Source organism: Cheilinus undulatus, linkage group 8, assembly GCF_018320785.1.
Source record: "Cheilinus undulatus linkage group 8, ASM1832078v1, whole genome shotgun sequence".
Taxonomy (NCBI): Eukaryota; Metazoa; Chordata; class Actinopteri; order Labriformes; family Labridae; genus Cheilinus; species Cheilinus undulatus.
The window spans coordinates 29,249,317-29,265,910 of record NC_054872.1 but is presented as its reverse complement, the minus strand read 5'-3'; the positions used below and the strand labels follow the sequence as shown (position 1 = coordinate 29,265,910).

At 39.7% G+C, this 16,594-nt stretch overlaps 1 protein-coding gene across 1 annotated transcript in view; it reads right to left on the bottom strand.

The window, feature by feature from the left end:
• itga8 (integrin, alpha 8) overlaps positions 1-14,093 on the bottom strand; it is a 71,408-nt gene extending 57,315 nt beyond the window's left edge. The window contains exons 1-8 of the mRNA XM_041792854.1: positions 13,651-14,093; positions 13,180-13,310; positions 8,064-8,164; positions 6,621-6,744; positions 4,180-4,241; positions 3,695-3,740; positions 736-861; positions 544-588 (exon numbers count right to left, since the gene is read on the bottom strand). Coding sequence (XP_041648788.1) covers positions 544-588; positions 736-861; positions 3,695-3,740; positions 4,180-4,241; positions 6,621-6,744; positions 8,064-8,164; positions 13,180-13,310; positions 13,651-13,844 — 829 coding nt within the window. The 5' untranslated portion in view covers positions 13,845-14,093. The remainder of the gene's footprint in view (positions 1-543; positions 589-735; positions 862-3,694; positions 3,741-4,179; positions 4,242-6,620; positions 6,745-8,063; positions 8,165-13,179; positions 13,311-13,650) is intronic.
• Between the last annotated feature and the right edge of the window lie 2,501 nt (positions 14,094-16,594).

Genomic DNA, 16,594 nt, shown 5'->3' with positions numbered 1-16,594 from the left:
CAACCTTTACATTCACCCTTAACCACACCGCAAACAGAGGTTTAATCTAATTTTATTTAGTTTTAGAGTATTTCTCTCTTCCGAAATATACAGTGTCTCAGATGAACGGTCAGTGAGAATGGCTGTATCTGTAGACTTCAAGAGAATGGACGAAATACTGACAAAGTAATTGCAGAGTGCGTACCGAAAGCTCTTTTTGTATGCGTATTGAACATTAAACATAAATGAGCCTTAGCTGCTTGTTAACCTGTCAGCAAGGTGAACAGGAAGATGGTCTACACTAGCTGAAAAGAGGCGTAACCCAAGAGGACACGCTCCTGTCAATCAGTTAATTCTTCTGCAGTGCATGTATAATTGGACTAGGACTGTAGTCCCATTAAATGTCCTAATTGAGCTGTAACTGTAGCTTGACTTAATTGTGCATGTAAACATAGTGAGAGACTACAAATGTAGTGTTTCAGCAGGGTGCCTCTTGATGCAGTTAGTAAGGGATTCCTCTAGTGCTGCATGCGGTTACTTGTAATGAGTTTTATGCTTTCTCACCTTGTTCAGAGTCTCCTGTAAACTCCCCCACCGCCACAGAGTAACCTACAGAGAAATGGGTTGCACATGACAACATGCGGCCAAGATTAACCCTGCACAAGACCCTTAATGAGATGAATGTCAGCTAACAGATGATATAATTTAATCACTTCAGTTGTCAGCGTGTTTGTTTTTTTTTTAAGCGCATGTTACCGAGGTAGCTGTCGTCGTGTGTGTCCTCAGCAGCTCTGGTGTGCTTCTCGCCTGGAACCCGTCTCAGCACTGCCTTCAAAGAGTAGCCGTTCAGTATCTCTGCTATTCCCGCTGTCATTACCTGACCTGATAAATAGATAGAGAAAAACAAACAACAAGGGTGAGGGAGTCACATCTGCTCACGGACAGCAGTTTCAGCTCAGATGTACAGCTGCCCTCTGCTTCAGCAACCTGCGCAAGACACATTTTAGTCTTCCCCGAGGAAAGCTAAAATGCATCACTTACAGAGGAATAGCTGGAAAAACACCCCTGTGTTACTCTAAAAACACATGGGAAAAAATCCTGAATTATAGGTGAGCGCACGCAAACACCACCCTTCCTCTGCTGTTGAACAAGAGGTCAAATAAACAAATGATTTTATCTACGACTGCCCTCAGCCTTCCATAAATCCTCCTTAATGTGTGTGTGAGTATGTGCTGAAGGGGAGGAAAATGTGCCCTCTTAACCCTCTTTCCAACTCCTTTTTCAACCCTGTCCCTCTGAGTTTATCTCCCACAATAACATATCACAACATCAACTCATTATTAAACCTCTATCTGATTAATATGACACCATGTTACCGACCGTTAAAGCTCATGGATAAGTCACAAGTGTCCTTTACACCCAGCGATGACAAGATTGCATATAAAAACGTCTTTTTTTATGATGACTCAGGCTGAAGGCTGGAGATAATCGCTGTATATTAGAGACCATAAAATCCAGGCTGAGTGCTTTTATAAACATTTGGAGGAAGTGTTTTAACTGGAGGCAGCCAGCCTTGCCACGCTGAGGGCACAGAGAGCTAGTAGTCTATTAGGCTGTCTGTAAAGCCTGTCTGGTGCGGTGGAGCATTCATTATTTAACCATATGGAACAGCAGCAATGCCAAACAATAACCTCAGATCATCAAAAAACATGAGGCAGTTTTGAATATCCATCACTGAGCCTCTTTTTTTCCCTCTTTAACACAGATTTTCTTTCTGTGTTTCTCTTTAATACAGTGCTATGGAGTGACGGATGAGCAGTTACAAATAAAGTGAAGAAAAGAGGGCTGTCAGGATTGATTGTATTAATCACGATTAATCCAATCCACTTTATTTATAAAGTACATTTAAAAAGAATTTAAGAGCTGCATAGTGTAAACACAGAAATAGAGAATGAATAGAGCAGAGGGAGATAAAAAAGCAAATAAGAACACTAAAGATCAATTAAAGAAATTTAAAAAACATATAATAAAAACCAAAACAAAAAAGCATAAAAATACAAGGATTAAGAAAATAAAAGACAAAGAAGACAGAGAATACACAACTCTAATGCAGAGTTAAAAAGCCAAAGAATAAAAAAACATTAGGACTTGATTTTAAAGTCAGTAGGATGGGAAATGTTCTGATATCTAGAGGTAGTTTTTTCCACAATTTAGGAGCAACTGCAGAAAAGGCTCAATCCCCTCAAGTTTATATCTTTTGGGGACTTTAGGAGCAGACTGGTGCTGTGAAAGACCTTAAAGCCAAATTGGAAGACGTCGAGAATGGCTCGATCGTCTACATAAAACTCTATTGTAAAATCACAACCTTTTTCTTTGTGCTTTAGAGATAAACTGAAGCTTCTATATTGGTCTGAAGACAGAAGACAGAAAGAAAAGAAGAAGAAAGAGGAAAAGAAAAGAAGAAAAGACAAGAAAAGAAGAAAAGAATGGGACAGAGAAAAGAACACTGTGGAACTCCACAGGGGAGGAGGGCACAAGAAGAAACACAGTCACCAATTTTTAATTTAAAACACCTCATAGTCAAGAAGGAACTGAACCAATTTAGGGCCGTTAAACCTAATCAGTGTTCGAGTCAAGCCATGTGAGTTGTGTGATCAACTGTCAAATGCAGATGTAATAGCATTATAAGAGGCAATAAGACTGGAGTTGTTAAAGCACAGCTCCCTCTAAGATTTTAGAGATAACTGGAGGCTTCAATATATCGTCCTGAAATTAGACAGAATAGAGGAATCCAAAATAGGTCTTTTCATCAGAGGTACCATTAACTAAGATCCTTAGTTAAAACATTTGTATTTTTAATAGGGATTAATCTCTCATGATTAAATCTTTTAATCATTTGACAGCCCTTGTAGAGAAATTAGTTTGTGCAGTGAATCAGCTGCAGAACTCTCCTCTAAACTTAGATGACACAGTCTCACACACCTGGATGAGTAGGAGTGAGCGCTACACTTCAACAGCTGAACTCAGACACACTCCAGCTGTGTCTACACCTATTAGGACACCTCATCCCTCTGCTTAGACTACAGCATAGCATACCCAGCATGCTGACTGACCTCAGCACTCCTTTCATCAAACACAAAATCCATCTCTCTCTGCCTCTCGCTTCTCATCTTTCTCCCCCTGCATGTTCCTATCATTTCCTTACTGATCCTCCATCACTCCCGCTGTCCTCCCTTTCTCTCGTTTTCTCTCGGTATCTAAATCCTCTCCACCTTTCCTCTGTCCTTCCCAACCCTTCAGCCTGACCTTGAGCCTCTTCCTCTTTTTAAAAAGTTTTTCCAAGCCCCTCTGTGCTTTATCACAAGCCAGAGGGGCAGTACCTCCACACTCCATTACCCTCCGATCAGCTCATTACAGAGCCTAAACATTCACTTCCTGTTACACTGTAACAAAAAGAGAGCAGGATGAGGTAAGGGAGCCTTGAAGGGAGAACTTTAAGGGAGAGAGACGTAGTTTTTCCGCCTTCTCCGACGTAAGACTCCTGTTATAAAAATACAAATCTGGCAAGTGTGTTCTTAAGCATGTGTGTGTAGGTGGATCTTTCTGACTGTTAAACTCATATTCATTCTTTGCCCTCTTTTGAGCATCTTCTCATCTATGAGATCACTGAAAAAGAGAAAGCAGAGACACGTTTACACACTGTTGTTGCAGTTACCTTGCCAGTAATAACTCCCTGGTCCTCCCACCACCAGTGTCCCTTCCTGGAATAAATAAAATTAGTTAGGGTTAGTCATGTGATGGTAATTTCTCAGTGAACTTATGTGTTTGAGTTCGTGTTTGAAAAATAGGATATATGTAAAACATGTGCAGCCATGTGGGCGCACACGTGACTCCTGCTGTCATGTCTACAGAGAGTGACAGCTTCCTGTACAGGAGGGTAGAGTTGGACCATGAGACAGAGGTTAAAGCTCACATTGAGTAGACAGAGTAAGAATGTCTTAGTCTGTGTCTCTGTTTGGTCCATTGTGTTCAGAGGTGATGGGTCACTTTAGGAGTGGAGGCTCCTCTGGGGACCAAACATGCCCTCATCTTCCCCACTGTCCATAAATCTCTGAAGGGAGACGCTCTGCTTGAGTTGGGACAAAATGTGTGCAGGAGGTCGTCATGGTAATAGTGTGTGATTGCTGCTGTTATCTTTACCTTGGTGAAATCCACACTGAAGCCAGCCTGGCAGAACCCCTGTCCCTCTGGGTCTGGGTCACCTGAACAGTACAAAAATACCCAACAAAGAGGTTAAAATACTTTTTACCATAAAAGGGCAACTTATTGGTTACAAAAATGCATTTTTTGCAATAATGCTCCCTGATAAAGTTGCATATTATAAATCAATGGTTTTAAACAGGTGGGTCAAGGGCTGTTTTGAGGGGTTGTAAATGTCGGGAAAATTGAGGCAAAGAGTCTACAATGTATGGAAGCCCTATGCAGACCAACATGCAAATATTTTAATTTACTCTACAACCCCAATTTCAAAAAAGTTGGTGCACTTTGTAAAATGTAAAAAATGTTAATGTTACCATTTCATGAGAAATATTGGCTAATTTGGAATTTGATGGCAGCAACACATAAATAAAGGAGGGGCAGGGCCATTTTTACTATTGTGTAGCATGTGTTGTTTATGTTCTACTGTAAATAAAATATGCCATTGTGAGATTTGCTATTCTATGCATTTGTGTGTTTTTTTTATACATTTTGCACAGTGTCCCAACTTTTTTGGAACTAGGGTTGAAGTTTTCTGAAATTAAAAGTAAGTTTACACCACGTTCTAAATTATTATGCAAATTACATGCAATTGTAAATCATGGGGAATCATGGGGAGAGAGCTGGTAGGCCCTTTAGGGTCCCTGAATGTGTGAAAATGACCCCGGCAAAGTATACAGAGTTAATGACTGACCACTTTCTTCCACGCTACAAAAAGAAGAACTGTGCCTTCCATAGCAAAATTGTCTTCATGCACGCATGTGGTGTAGTTTGTTTTATTGAGATCTCTTATCATGTTATTGTGGGATACCAAAGTAATTTTTCCTGTGAAAAAGTGTTAATTGACTGAGATCTTTGAAAAATCTCCAAAAAGTACAAGTTTCATGGGAAATTAAGTAAAATAAATTGAAACATGTGTGTCCTTCCAGTACTGGTGGTTTTTTAAGAACATGTTCATGTTCCATCTCTGTTAAGTCATATGTTATGCTCCATTTAAGGTCGATCATTTTTAAAACACAAATCTGAGTGAATACAATTTTCAGAAATTGGAATTGCGATTCTTCATTAAGGAAGTAGTGGTAGGTCTTGAGGCTACATCATTTAAGATGCTTTAACAAATAACAACTTTGAAAATATCTTACATAAATATCTAGGACTACTGAGATCTGTTTAAGTTCAAACTATCATTTCAAACAGTGCATGAACACTAAAACTTATGTGCTCATAGTAAACTGTTCTTCATTTGAGAGGCACCCTGAGCTGAAGCTTAATGATGTGAAACTACACACATACATATGTAAACAAAACCTGAGTTATAGTAGTAGTCTGAGAGCTCATAGATTCATGCTAAAATGAAACAGAGAAAGCTGCTGGAGGTTGACAAATCTAACTTACATGATTAAGAGAGAGGGGAATTGGGTTTACAGTGTGATTATTTAAGTTTAGATGAGTCAGAACTTATAAAAACAACCAAATAAGAGATCTACCAGGCATATACTAAATACCTGAGGAAGTGTAAGAATGAGTCTCAGTGTGCATGCAAGTTTAAAATGGGGCAGGAGTTTTATTCACAGTGGATGATGGAGAGGATAAGGGCTTTGTTTGATCTGCTGTTTACGATATGCCACCTGACAGGCTCCATTTCTCCTTATCACACTCTGCTGGTGCCCCACATCCATGTACATGGAGAGAAGGGGGTTGCAGGAAGAAAACAGAGTGAGGGAGAGAAGATGAAGAGAGGGGGTTTGGAAAATCCCATGATTCTCATTTAAAGAGCCAATGACAGATAGAAGAGGACCAGAGAGGGAAATAGATACTCTTCAAGAGATGGAGCATCAAGTTTCTGAAGTATCTTTTACAACATCAGGGAAGGCCATCTTTTTGGATAGAGCTGGGACAGGAAACAGTATACTTGTTGCTCTATAGTACTTGAAATTTTGCTTTTATTCGAAAGGTTTAAATATATACACTGGTGAGATTTATGTCTCTCTACAGCCACAGCAAACAATCAAATGAATTTGTTTGTAAAAATGATTGGAACAACCTGAAACTTGTCATCACAGTTCCTTTGGGGAAATTTATTTAGTAGTTGAAAATAAAATGCTGATATGAAAGATGGGAGTATCAAAAAACATGTCAAACCTATGATAAATCAAGACTAAAGTTAAACACCTCCTAAGGTAAGAAGCCAAGTTTCTGATTTTGTTGATCATACCGTGCATATTGCATTACTGATGGGAGCTGAAAGTAATCAAATTTTTTTCTGAATGCCTTGGCTGTTGCTGGGTTATCCTCACAAAAAATAAAGAACATAAAGAAAGGAAGGACTGAAAGCGATAAAGAGCGATGTAGACAGCTGGATTCGGGGCTGCAGAGTGACTCACTGGTCCTGCAGGGCGAGTATTCTGCGTAGGCGCTGAAGTTCTGGACGGCCACATAGCAGGTCCCCACGGGGTCCTTCTCTCCACTTAACTTTACCGTCCGCCAGTGATAGAGAGGAGCACAAGCCTGCGCAACAAATAATACTGTGATTTCCATTTAAAGACATTACAATTTAAAAAAAAAGACAGCAAAATTGTAACTTTTAGTTTCAAGGTAGTTTCTTACATTAAATACTAGAGGTTGAAATCCCTTGTTGACTCATGAAATATTACGATATACCACATGATACCATACATTACCTGCCATAGCACAAGATGGGATACAATACGATACGGTATAGTACAATAAGATGTGATATGATACAATAAGATGCAATATGATAAGATACAATGCAATACAATGAGATACGATAAGATAAGATATGATGCCACTAGATACAATACAGTAAGATATGATACCGTATGATAAGATAAGATGTGATACAATACGATGCCATTAGAAATGGTAAGATACAATGTGTATCACCTTTGATGTGATACAATAATATGCGATACAATATGATAAGATGGCATGCAACACAATAAGATGTGATACTATAGGATTCGATGTGATACGATACAATAGGATATGATATAATATGATAGGACAGGCATGACATGATACCTCTATCACCACTACAACCAAAGTATAGTCTCATTTTATGGGAGGCACTGAATATGGTACAATCATTTTAACTGACATCTTATAATTTAATGTGATACAATAATAATGTGCCCTTTAAATACACAGTGTGATACCATAGAGAGTGCAGGTGGCCTAATGGCTTAAGGCGCCATGTACGCACATGCACCGTGCTGGCCTGTAGCACTTTCCTGTCTCTCCCCAGCTCTCTCATCTCTGTCGGATTCTAACCACTGTCCTCCGCTATCAATAAAGGCATTAAATGCCCAAAAATAAATCTTAAAAATACAACACATGGTCCACATGGACAATATAAAACCATGATACAGCAGTTATGCAATAACTGTGTTGCAAGCTAAACATACAGTGAAACATATATGATTAGATGAACACATGAAACACCCCTAAAAAGGTAGAGTGCAGGATTAATAAACTGATTCACCCCTGTCATTTTTTATCCTCTACATTGTTTTCAACACTGTACAATATCTTCCTTTTTTGTACGGCTGTCAAATTCTTCTTTGCCCAGGAAACTTCTGTCTATATTACCTTCATTTGTGTCATAAGCACCACTATGAGTTGTTAAGGAGCAGAGGCTCAGTGGATTAAACTGTCTGGAAAACTGCAGTGATTATTATTCTATCAAAATATCAACATTTGGCACCAGCAATATGATGACTCTATCATGCCATTCAGGACAACACATTTCATTGCTGTACTGATATTCTGTCCCACTCCTAATAACTGCCTCCATGTTAACTCACCACCACTTTTCCTTTGTGTGATCTGACTGATGCTCCAAACCACTGGTGGGACTTAAACTCCAGGGGCTCCCTGGTTTTGTTTACCTTTATCATTCTGTTATCTGGAGAGAGAAAGAAAAAGAGGACGAGGGAAAGACATTTAAATCAGAAGTGAATTGACATTTCATAAAAGCAAAACTAAATAATCATATGACTGTGGGAATGCTGCTCCAGGCTTGTAGCTCTGTCTAAATGAATGGAAAGCATTTGTCTTTGTTAACTAGGAACAAACAGAGGCGCTTTAAACAGGCCTATAACAAACATCAAAACACCATTTGCCCCCCAGAAACAGACATTTGTCAGGATGCTGAGGGCTTTTTAAGTCAAAGCCTTCCTATAAAATGTTACACTTAAGAGACTCACTTTATATGAGCCTCAACAGACACACACACACCCAGACACACACATACTTCAGCTCACACACATTTGAGCATTTCCCAGCCCCTGTTGTAATAAAGCGTCAGCTCTGGTTTGAGCATATGTGTTCATGTGTGTCTCAGCGCTGTTGTGGATATTTTCCAGCTTTATGAAACTCCAGCTGGGTCTCTTCGGAGCCATGCAGACCACTTTACATTAAACACCTTCATTTCGCACATACCAAACACTTAGGCACACACATACAGGCTAACAAAGAATGTGTCAGGCAGGTGTATCCTACAGTTTTTGCCAGAAGTTGTTAATGTTTTCATGATCTCTGTGGGAGTTTCTCATGGAGTTTATTAAGTTCTCGCTGTATTTCACATTTATGTCTTGTCATCATTTGACTTATTAGATCATATCTACCTCTTAATATGTTTTTCTCACACTTTTCTTGAAGAAAAACTCCGGTAACATGCAACACTTTGCACCTAATAGAATAAAAAAAGGCATCCTTAACAAAAATTATGCTCTGTTTTGGGCCAGGTTTGAAAAAGTAATGTGTTATGTTAGTATCTGGTTAGTGTCTCTCGGGTCACAGCAGAGGACTGGCTTGAAATAAATAAGAGTTTAAAGCTCCTGTGAGGAGTTTTTATGAAACTGAGTGAAATTAATACCATGACCTACAAAAGAAAAACAGACAATGAAAAGATTGAATATGTCTAAGCAGTTTTTCATATGCCTATCGTGCCTGCCATGGAGTAGGTTTCAGGTAAGGCAGTGGACACTTTTTCATTACTCAAATTCATTGTGAGTAGCACGGTGCACATTTAGAACAATAAATAATAAAAGACGGATGATTCTTTTTTTGTCAAATGTGCGGGATCACATCAGCTTTGTCCACAGGGGGCGCGAAAATCGAGACAGCTTACAAATACCTCACAGCAGCTTTGATTAGTCTTTGTTTGCTTGTGTTATTTTCTGGTATTTTCACAAGTGATGCATGATACTGGATTTTTTTTCCAATATCTAAAATACTAATATTTAAAAATTTATTTTTCCCAATATCGATACCAATATTTAAATGTAGTTCCAGACCTAAAACTTCAGTCCTTAAAACAGACTTTAAATTGTAAAGTATGATGATGAATTAAAAAAGACTTCACCTGACACAGGTCTGTTGGTCCAGCCTGAAACTCCACTAACTTACTTGTTCATATGGTAAATACTTACAGCTGTTAAAAAGGCAGACCTCTAAAGCCACTATATCAGTTGTAAATACTTGCAGGAATTTTCATATCTGCTAATTCCAATCTCAAACCAATGATATTTTGCATCCCTTATTTTCACTTTACCTTAAAAGGAACCCTGCATGTTAAAACACACTCTTATCTTTCAGTCACGTGACCAGTCACAAGGCCTGGAGGGCAAAAAAGACTGGGACAGCAGCAGCTATCATTGAACACCATGTGGAGCTGCAGCACTGGCCACTCTAATTCTCTAATAATTATGCATGGCTACATCAGCTGGATCTTGCAGTTTTTGTCACTTTGGACCCTTAAACAGCTCCTGGGACCCTATTTAGATTGGTAAAATCAGATAAGTTTGAGCAGCAACTTAGCTTCAGTGATTTTTACATACCGGTATATCCACCTCTGGGATAAATTTATTCAACATTCTGGACAGTTTTGTGATATTTTTGGGGTAATAACACTGTTGTGGTGGAAGCGAGGGGCAAGAAATGCTCCATCATCAAAGTACAAATGAGTGCTAATTTTAATAGTCGGTTCAAGCTACATAAGGATTGTTGTAAGCTAAGGATAAAATGTTATGTCTGGATCGAATTAACACAATATTTGATTTATACTGATAATGTCCCATCAGTATTAATCCATTATTTGTAAGGGTTGACCGATACTGATTTTCAAGGGCGGATATCGATACCGATTATTAGTAGGGCATGTGACTGATAACCGATATTTGGAACCGATATGCATTTGTTAGAGCAAAAAAATGTCCTTTATGTGGCAAAAGTAAAACTGCATGTTAAAAAAAGAAAAATAAGCAATTTAGCACTAGCTCTGTCAATATGACAGACAGCATCACAGTAGCAGCAGGAAACAGGAAGTGATGCCACACACTCCCTGCGTAAGTGCCACCCAGGCCTCAGTGTTGATTGGCTGGCAGTTGTGTGAAATCAAGCCAGTCAGCTAGTGTTGAGAGTGAAAATAAAACTAGAGAGAAAGACAGTAGACATCTTTGAATTAATTGATTTCGGGCAAATATTGGAAAAATAAAATGTTGATACTGATAAACAGTTAAAAGCCAAGTATCAGCATCAATAATAGGCCAGGCGGGTAATGGCTCTACCCATAATTATTTCCTATTCTGTTTTTTTTTTTCCCTCAATGGATTTCTGTGGAAGCACAACTCAGGCTTGTCTCCTCATTGATTGCTGCATCCAGATGAACAATAACTATCTTTAAATGGAAAAAAAATTAAAACAGGTTGAAGCATACAGGTGGCAACCAAGACTGCCAACTTCTCTACAGTGTTAAGGAAGCTTTTCTTGCCCTCCAGGTGGTTCCATCTTTGAAGTATTGTAAAAGCTATGAATTGTCCTTTTTAGGTTAACAATTAGGCATTTAATTTGTATGTCGTACAAGGAGACTGCCTAGATTTTTAAAATTCCCATGTAGGTTGTCGTTTTTGTTCAATGTACTCAGTGTCAAATGTTTGCATTGTTCTTCTTTCAATGGAGTGCCATCCTTAAAGCCTTTTTAAGTTAACCCAAGTGCTCTTTCAGTGATGAGCACAATAAAGTTACTATGAGGTTGATCAAGGTGAGTACAGTCACAAAGATGTGCAAAGAACAACGTAAACATTTGAAATCACTACCCAGAGTGCATTACACAACAATGGCCACCTCTATGTAAATCTATTTTCATTTTTTTTTTAAATGTAGAAATCTAGTCCGTTTCTCTTAACAACAAACATACAAAAGATACAAATGCCAATCTAAGAAGGATAAAATGAAATGTGTCATTATGCAGGATTCCTTTTAATGTGTAATAATTACCTTATCCATCACTGTTACACTGCTACTCTGACATGACTTTACTTCTCTGGATAACATCACCAAAACATCACACACACAGGTCGGCACACACACATCCTCAGGCACACGTGAAGCTGAGTTATGGATATTAACCAGTAACAGTACTCACAGATGTTCACCACTTGTGCTGATATTTGGAGCAGCATGTATGAGAGAGAGTGTGTGCCTGTGTCTCTTTGTCTGGTTTATACTGGCAGTTAAGTGTCTTTGGCAACTCTAGAGATATCTACTGTAGCTTCTGTCATCAATCTTCTTCTGTATAAAACCTATTCAAGACACTAGATCCACTCATGACTGCACATATTTGCTTGTCTGAGTTTACCATTTCCCCCCTTAAACCTAAAACTAGGCTTGTAATTAACTTACTGGACATCTGCATGGATAGGTCCTCCATTAAAATATTAAGCACTCTTGTAAAGTCAAGTCAGTTTTCTCTCATTTTGGCACAGCCAAATTTCAAAAATCAAAATTTATCACAGCTGGCTTCAACAGTCTCTGAAGTGTGACTGTATCAGCTGACCTGCTATCAGCTGTTAGCTCATGCTCCCACATTAGTAGCTCATTGGTACATCGCTGTTACTCAAGCAGCTGACAAGCCACATCCGATCATGTTCATTCATCTCAACTTAGCAGCATATATAACATGACAGTCTTTCCTTTCTTCAGCACAAGCCAGAACTACAAAGCCTTCACTTGTTTTATGTCTCTGCCCATGTATATCTGCTTCTGATACTTTGCTACAGTCTTGTTTGTAGAATTAAATGCAGTTCTCTGGTAGGATACTTGCTGCAGCTGAGATTTTTTGGAGAGCTCACTCAAAGAGCAGAACCAAAGTCAACCAGGCAATAAAAGGTCATCCTCTCAAAGATGATAGAAGACCTTGCAGAGAAAGAGAGAGACGGATGGAGTGAAAAGACTGATGGAGAGGGAGACAAGGGGAGGGGAAATGAGACGGGGATAAATTTTCAAGATCTAATAAAAAGCAGACCTCACCCAATCCCCTTTCTTCCGAGGGGGGAACTAAATTCCCATGTGCATACAGTTTACCCCCTTCCCCTCCCCTTTCTCTTTCTCACTTGTTCTCTCTCCTTCTCCAACACACACATTACAGATGGAAAAGTGTGCATCTGAGACATTAGATGCACAAACAAAAGGCTGATTAGATCATTAACCTTGATGATAATGGATTTAAAACCTTAATCAACATGATGCAGGCTTGCACCATCAGCCCTGCCAGCTACCTTTTTTTCCCCGCCAGATCAAGCTGATGAGACCCATATGTCTTATCTGTCTTTTCATACAACAGCACATGTGCCAACTCATGTGCGCGCACATACCAGACACAAAGGTTACGAAACTCCAGTCTGACATCTGGGGCCACCTTTGCCTTTAAAAGGATATACTTGGACCTGGCTTGTTGAATTTCATTTCCCAAAAAAAGTCTTCTCATGAAATAAACTGAGCACGTCTACCTGAAGCTGCTCCTTTCCAAGAGTAACAAGAGTCAATTGGACACATTTATACCTAGGAGGGGCCCCCGGGAGGTCTGGCATACATTTATTTTGATCCAAAGAAGATTGGTAGAGCTTTCAGGTCACTCACTGGAATTGTCAAAAGGTATCTGTTTGCAGCTGTCAGGGAGACCCGGCCAGGGGCAGTAGTACACGGCACCGGCCTCCACAACGCCAGGCTGGGTGGTGTTTGCTTTGGGAGCCCCGACCAGCACACTGACCCTGGTGAGAGAGGAGGAAAAAGAGAGGTACATGCAAGAAGACATGCAGAAGAGTGTACAGTGTACTATACAGACTTCTGGAGCATTGAATTTAAACATTTTCTGATATTTATGAGAGTTTTTATTTTCGCTTTGCAGCATAAATCTGACAGTATATGTGCATCATATGCAATAAAGCCTAATTTCTTTTAATGTTACAATTAATTTAATTTAGATTCAATCTTCTTTGAGGTATCTTTGCTAAACTAGAAGTACAAGTTCAAGTGGATTTAACCTTGGATCATAACTCTTTCAGAACCCTGAAGGGTGAACTTCAGGATTGATGTGATGTTGCCACTCACGTGTTGCTGTCGCTGGTAGCTTGGTAGAAGTCCACAGAATAACCGAAATAACTTCCCTCGGGTCCCCTGTAAACCGTAGGGTGCTCTGCGTAAAGGTTAAAACTCCAAACTCCATTCAAAGTTGTACACAGCACCGATAGCAGTCCGAGAATAAACATCCCTGCGGAGGAAACACAGTCCCATGCACGCTCCATCCTCGAAGAACAACCAGCTGCGCACGAGTCCCGAAAAATGAGAGGGAACCGGGAAAAAGAGACAGAGAAGAGAGGGAGAAGGAGCAGGAAACAGAGAGAGGGTTTTACCCTTGCAGGTGAGGTAGCTTTGTCCCGGGATAAGTCCGCAAAAGGGGCTGTCACTGAATGACCGCGCTCCCCTAAAACTGCCTCTTCCTGACACCCTGAAACCACCAGGTCTGCCCAGACTCTCAGCGTCAAGTCTGCACAGCCGCTCCCCCGCCCTCTGCACAAAAGTTTACCCCCTGCCCACACACTCACTATAAGGCATAGACCACATCTGAGCGCGCGCTGCAGGACCGACATGCGCGTCACCGCTCCTTTTAAGGCACAGATATACTCTCTGTGGCGAATTGAAAGCTTCACCCTGCAAAAATAAATAGTACTGCTGTGAAATTTACTGTCTCCTTCTCACATCAATCAAGAAATATACGCTGCTGCAGGCACGCGCGAACGCAAACATTTGTAGTCCATAAATTAAACCGCTTCATACTTTTTATATTGACCACTTAGCTCAAGCATGCCGTTAAAACAGGGCAGCATTTCCTTCCGTCGAGAATAATCTCTTGTAATTATATGCGTAATTATTATGTCGGCTTACAGCAAAAATCTCTTGAGCTCTGAAAGTTTGGCCTCGCGCACGGTTTCACTCAACACCAGGCAATTTTTCTCCATAAACCTCAGAGGTAACATACTTCGCTCTTGTTGAAAATAATATCCTGCAATTTGAGCGCTTTTCTTACTAAAGCTCCCGTGAGGCTTTTTTTTTTAACTGGCTATGAAACTGAAATGAGTAATGATGCCTTTATATGACCTAAAAATTACAGAGACCACCTTCATGAAGATAGGCTATTTCTATATGGATATATATGAAGCTCCTGTGAGTAACATGAGGTGTATGCCACTTAAAGTGCCCCCTCTGGAAAGTGAATGACTTAAAATTTTTCCACAAAAATCTCATCATGCCGTCTTTACACAACCAAACGTCATTCACCAAGAATTCCCACCGTGGAAAATAGTAAACTATTAAAAAGAAAAGCTGTTTCTTTGGTGATGTAACTCACTTCATCTTTACCGACCCTGGCACAGCAGTTTGGAGTCAGGAATGTTGTTGCTGATGGTCTTGTCTGCTTTGCAAGGTCATAGGGATGCATCCCTATCATTTCAGCCTGCTTCATAAACAGTGAGAAACCTTTCACTGGGGCTTTTATGTCAAAGCTCACTGGCACTGGGTAGGTATTAGTCCACAGAGTGCATATAAGCATGGACGTAGTCTCAGTGATGTCACCAGGCTTGCCCACAGAATTTGCTGGGCCCCAAAAAAACTAAGTTAATGGTCCCGCCCTACTTATGATTTACTGATGATATTAATATACAGTATGAGTAGGATCAGTGGCATTGGTGCTGGCGTCCTTTTTAACAGTTACCTCATTTTAGAGCTGAAAAGTGTGTCAATCTTTTGTTGAAAATATTTATTTATGATAATGTTAAACCTCTTCACAACTTTTTAGAAAGACTGCATCGTGAGGGCAGGGAGATGCACCAGAAACACTGGACACATGCACCTGGCATAAAAGCCGTGATGGTGCAAGCTGGAGCCGCCATGTGGGGGAGCTGCATGCAGCGAAACGTCTGGAATGGGGGTAACACTAATCCTTTGCACAACCAAAACAGATAAGCTATACATTTTTTAAACCTTTAAATTGTGTGCTGATCTCAAAATAAGCTATTCCCGTGACCTGTTTATTTCTGCTGTAACAAAAGGCAGTTTTTAAATGGACATATATGACTGCTGGTGCTTTTGCCATTAGCCCTTAGTGGACACTCAAGGAATTACATGTCACAGCATGTCCCCATTTTACTCATTTGATTTTAAACAATCAGGGAAAGCTGTTAAAAAGTGGCACCACCACTAGCTCCATTCCCACCTCAAGATATCCCAGCATGCTTATAGTAGTGACAGCTGCAATTCACAAATAAAGGGAGTGAATTTTCAATTGTGCAGTATCACATATGTACCTCACAACTTTCATTGTTACTGTAGGCTATTATGTACATTTAAGATTAGATGTCCAGTAGATGTTGCACTTAAGAACCACTCTAAGACCAAAACAAAGCTGTTCTTTGCCCATCAGTTCATTGTCTTAGTTCACCACTTCTCATACTCCATCTACCGTCTCTTATTGCTCAAGTGAGTGCAGCCATTTTTAGGACTGATCTCCATTCAGATTTACAGCTTTAAATTGATGCAGTTCTTAATTTTCGTTCTCTTTGAATTACACTCTTGTGCCATTGTGACTCAGTGAAGGCAAACCTAAGACAAAAAAAAAAAAAAAAAAGCATGTTTTAGTCTCCGTGTGAAAACAACAAACCCAGAAATTTACTTTACCAATTTTTTACGAGGTCATGTGTTTGAATAATGTTTGTAATTATGCCTTTAAACCTATTTTCTTCTCTCTGAGTGATTCATTTATACTGTGGATTTCAAGTACAATTTAAACATTTACAGGACAATACCAGCAAAAAGACGAGGTACTGCTTTACCCACAGGCTCAACCAAAATCAAAACAAAAAGAATTTCTCACAGGAGCTTTACATTTGTTTAAAGCTTATTTCACGTGCATTTATGACAGAGATGAAAGTTGTACCCACTTCCAGGAAAACACTAAATCTGCTGTTTACCAGTTTGGGGAATTAGTTTTAATTAAACC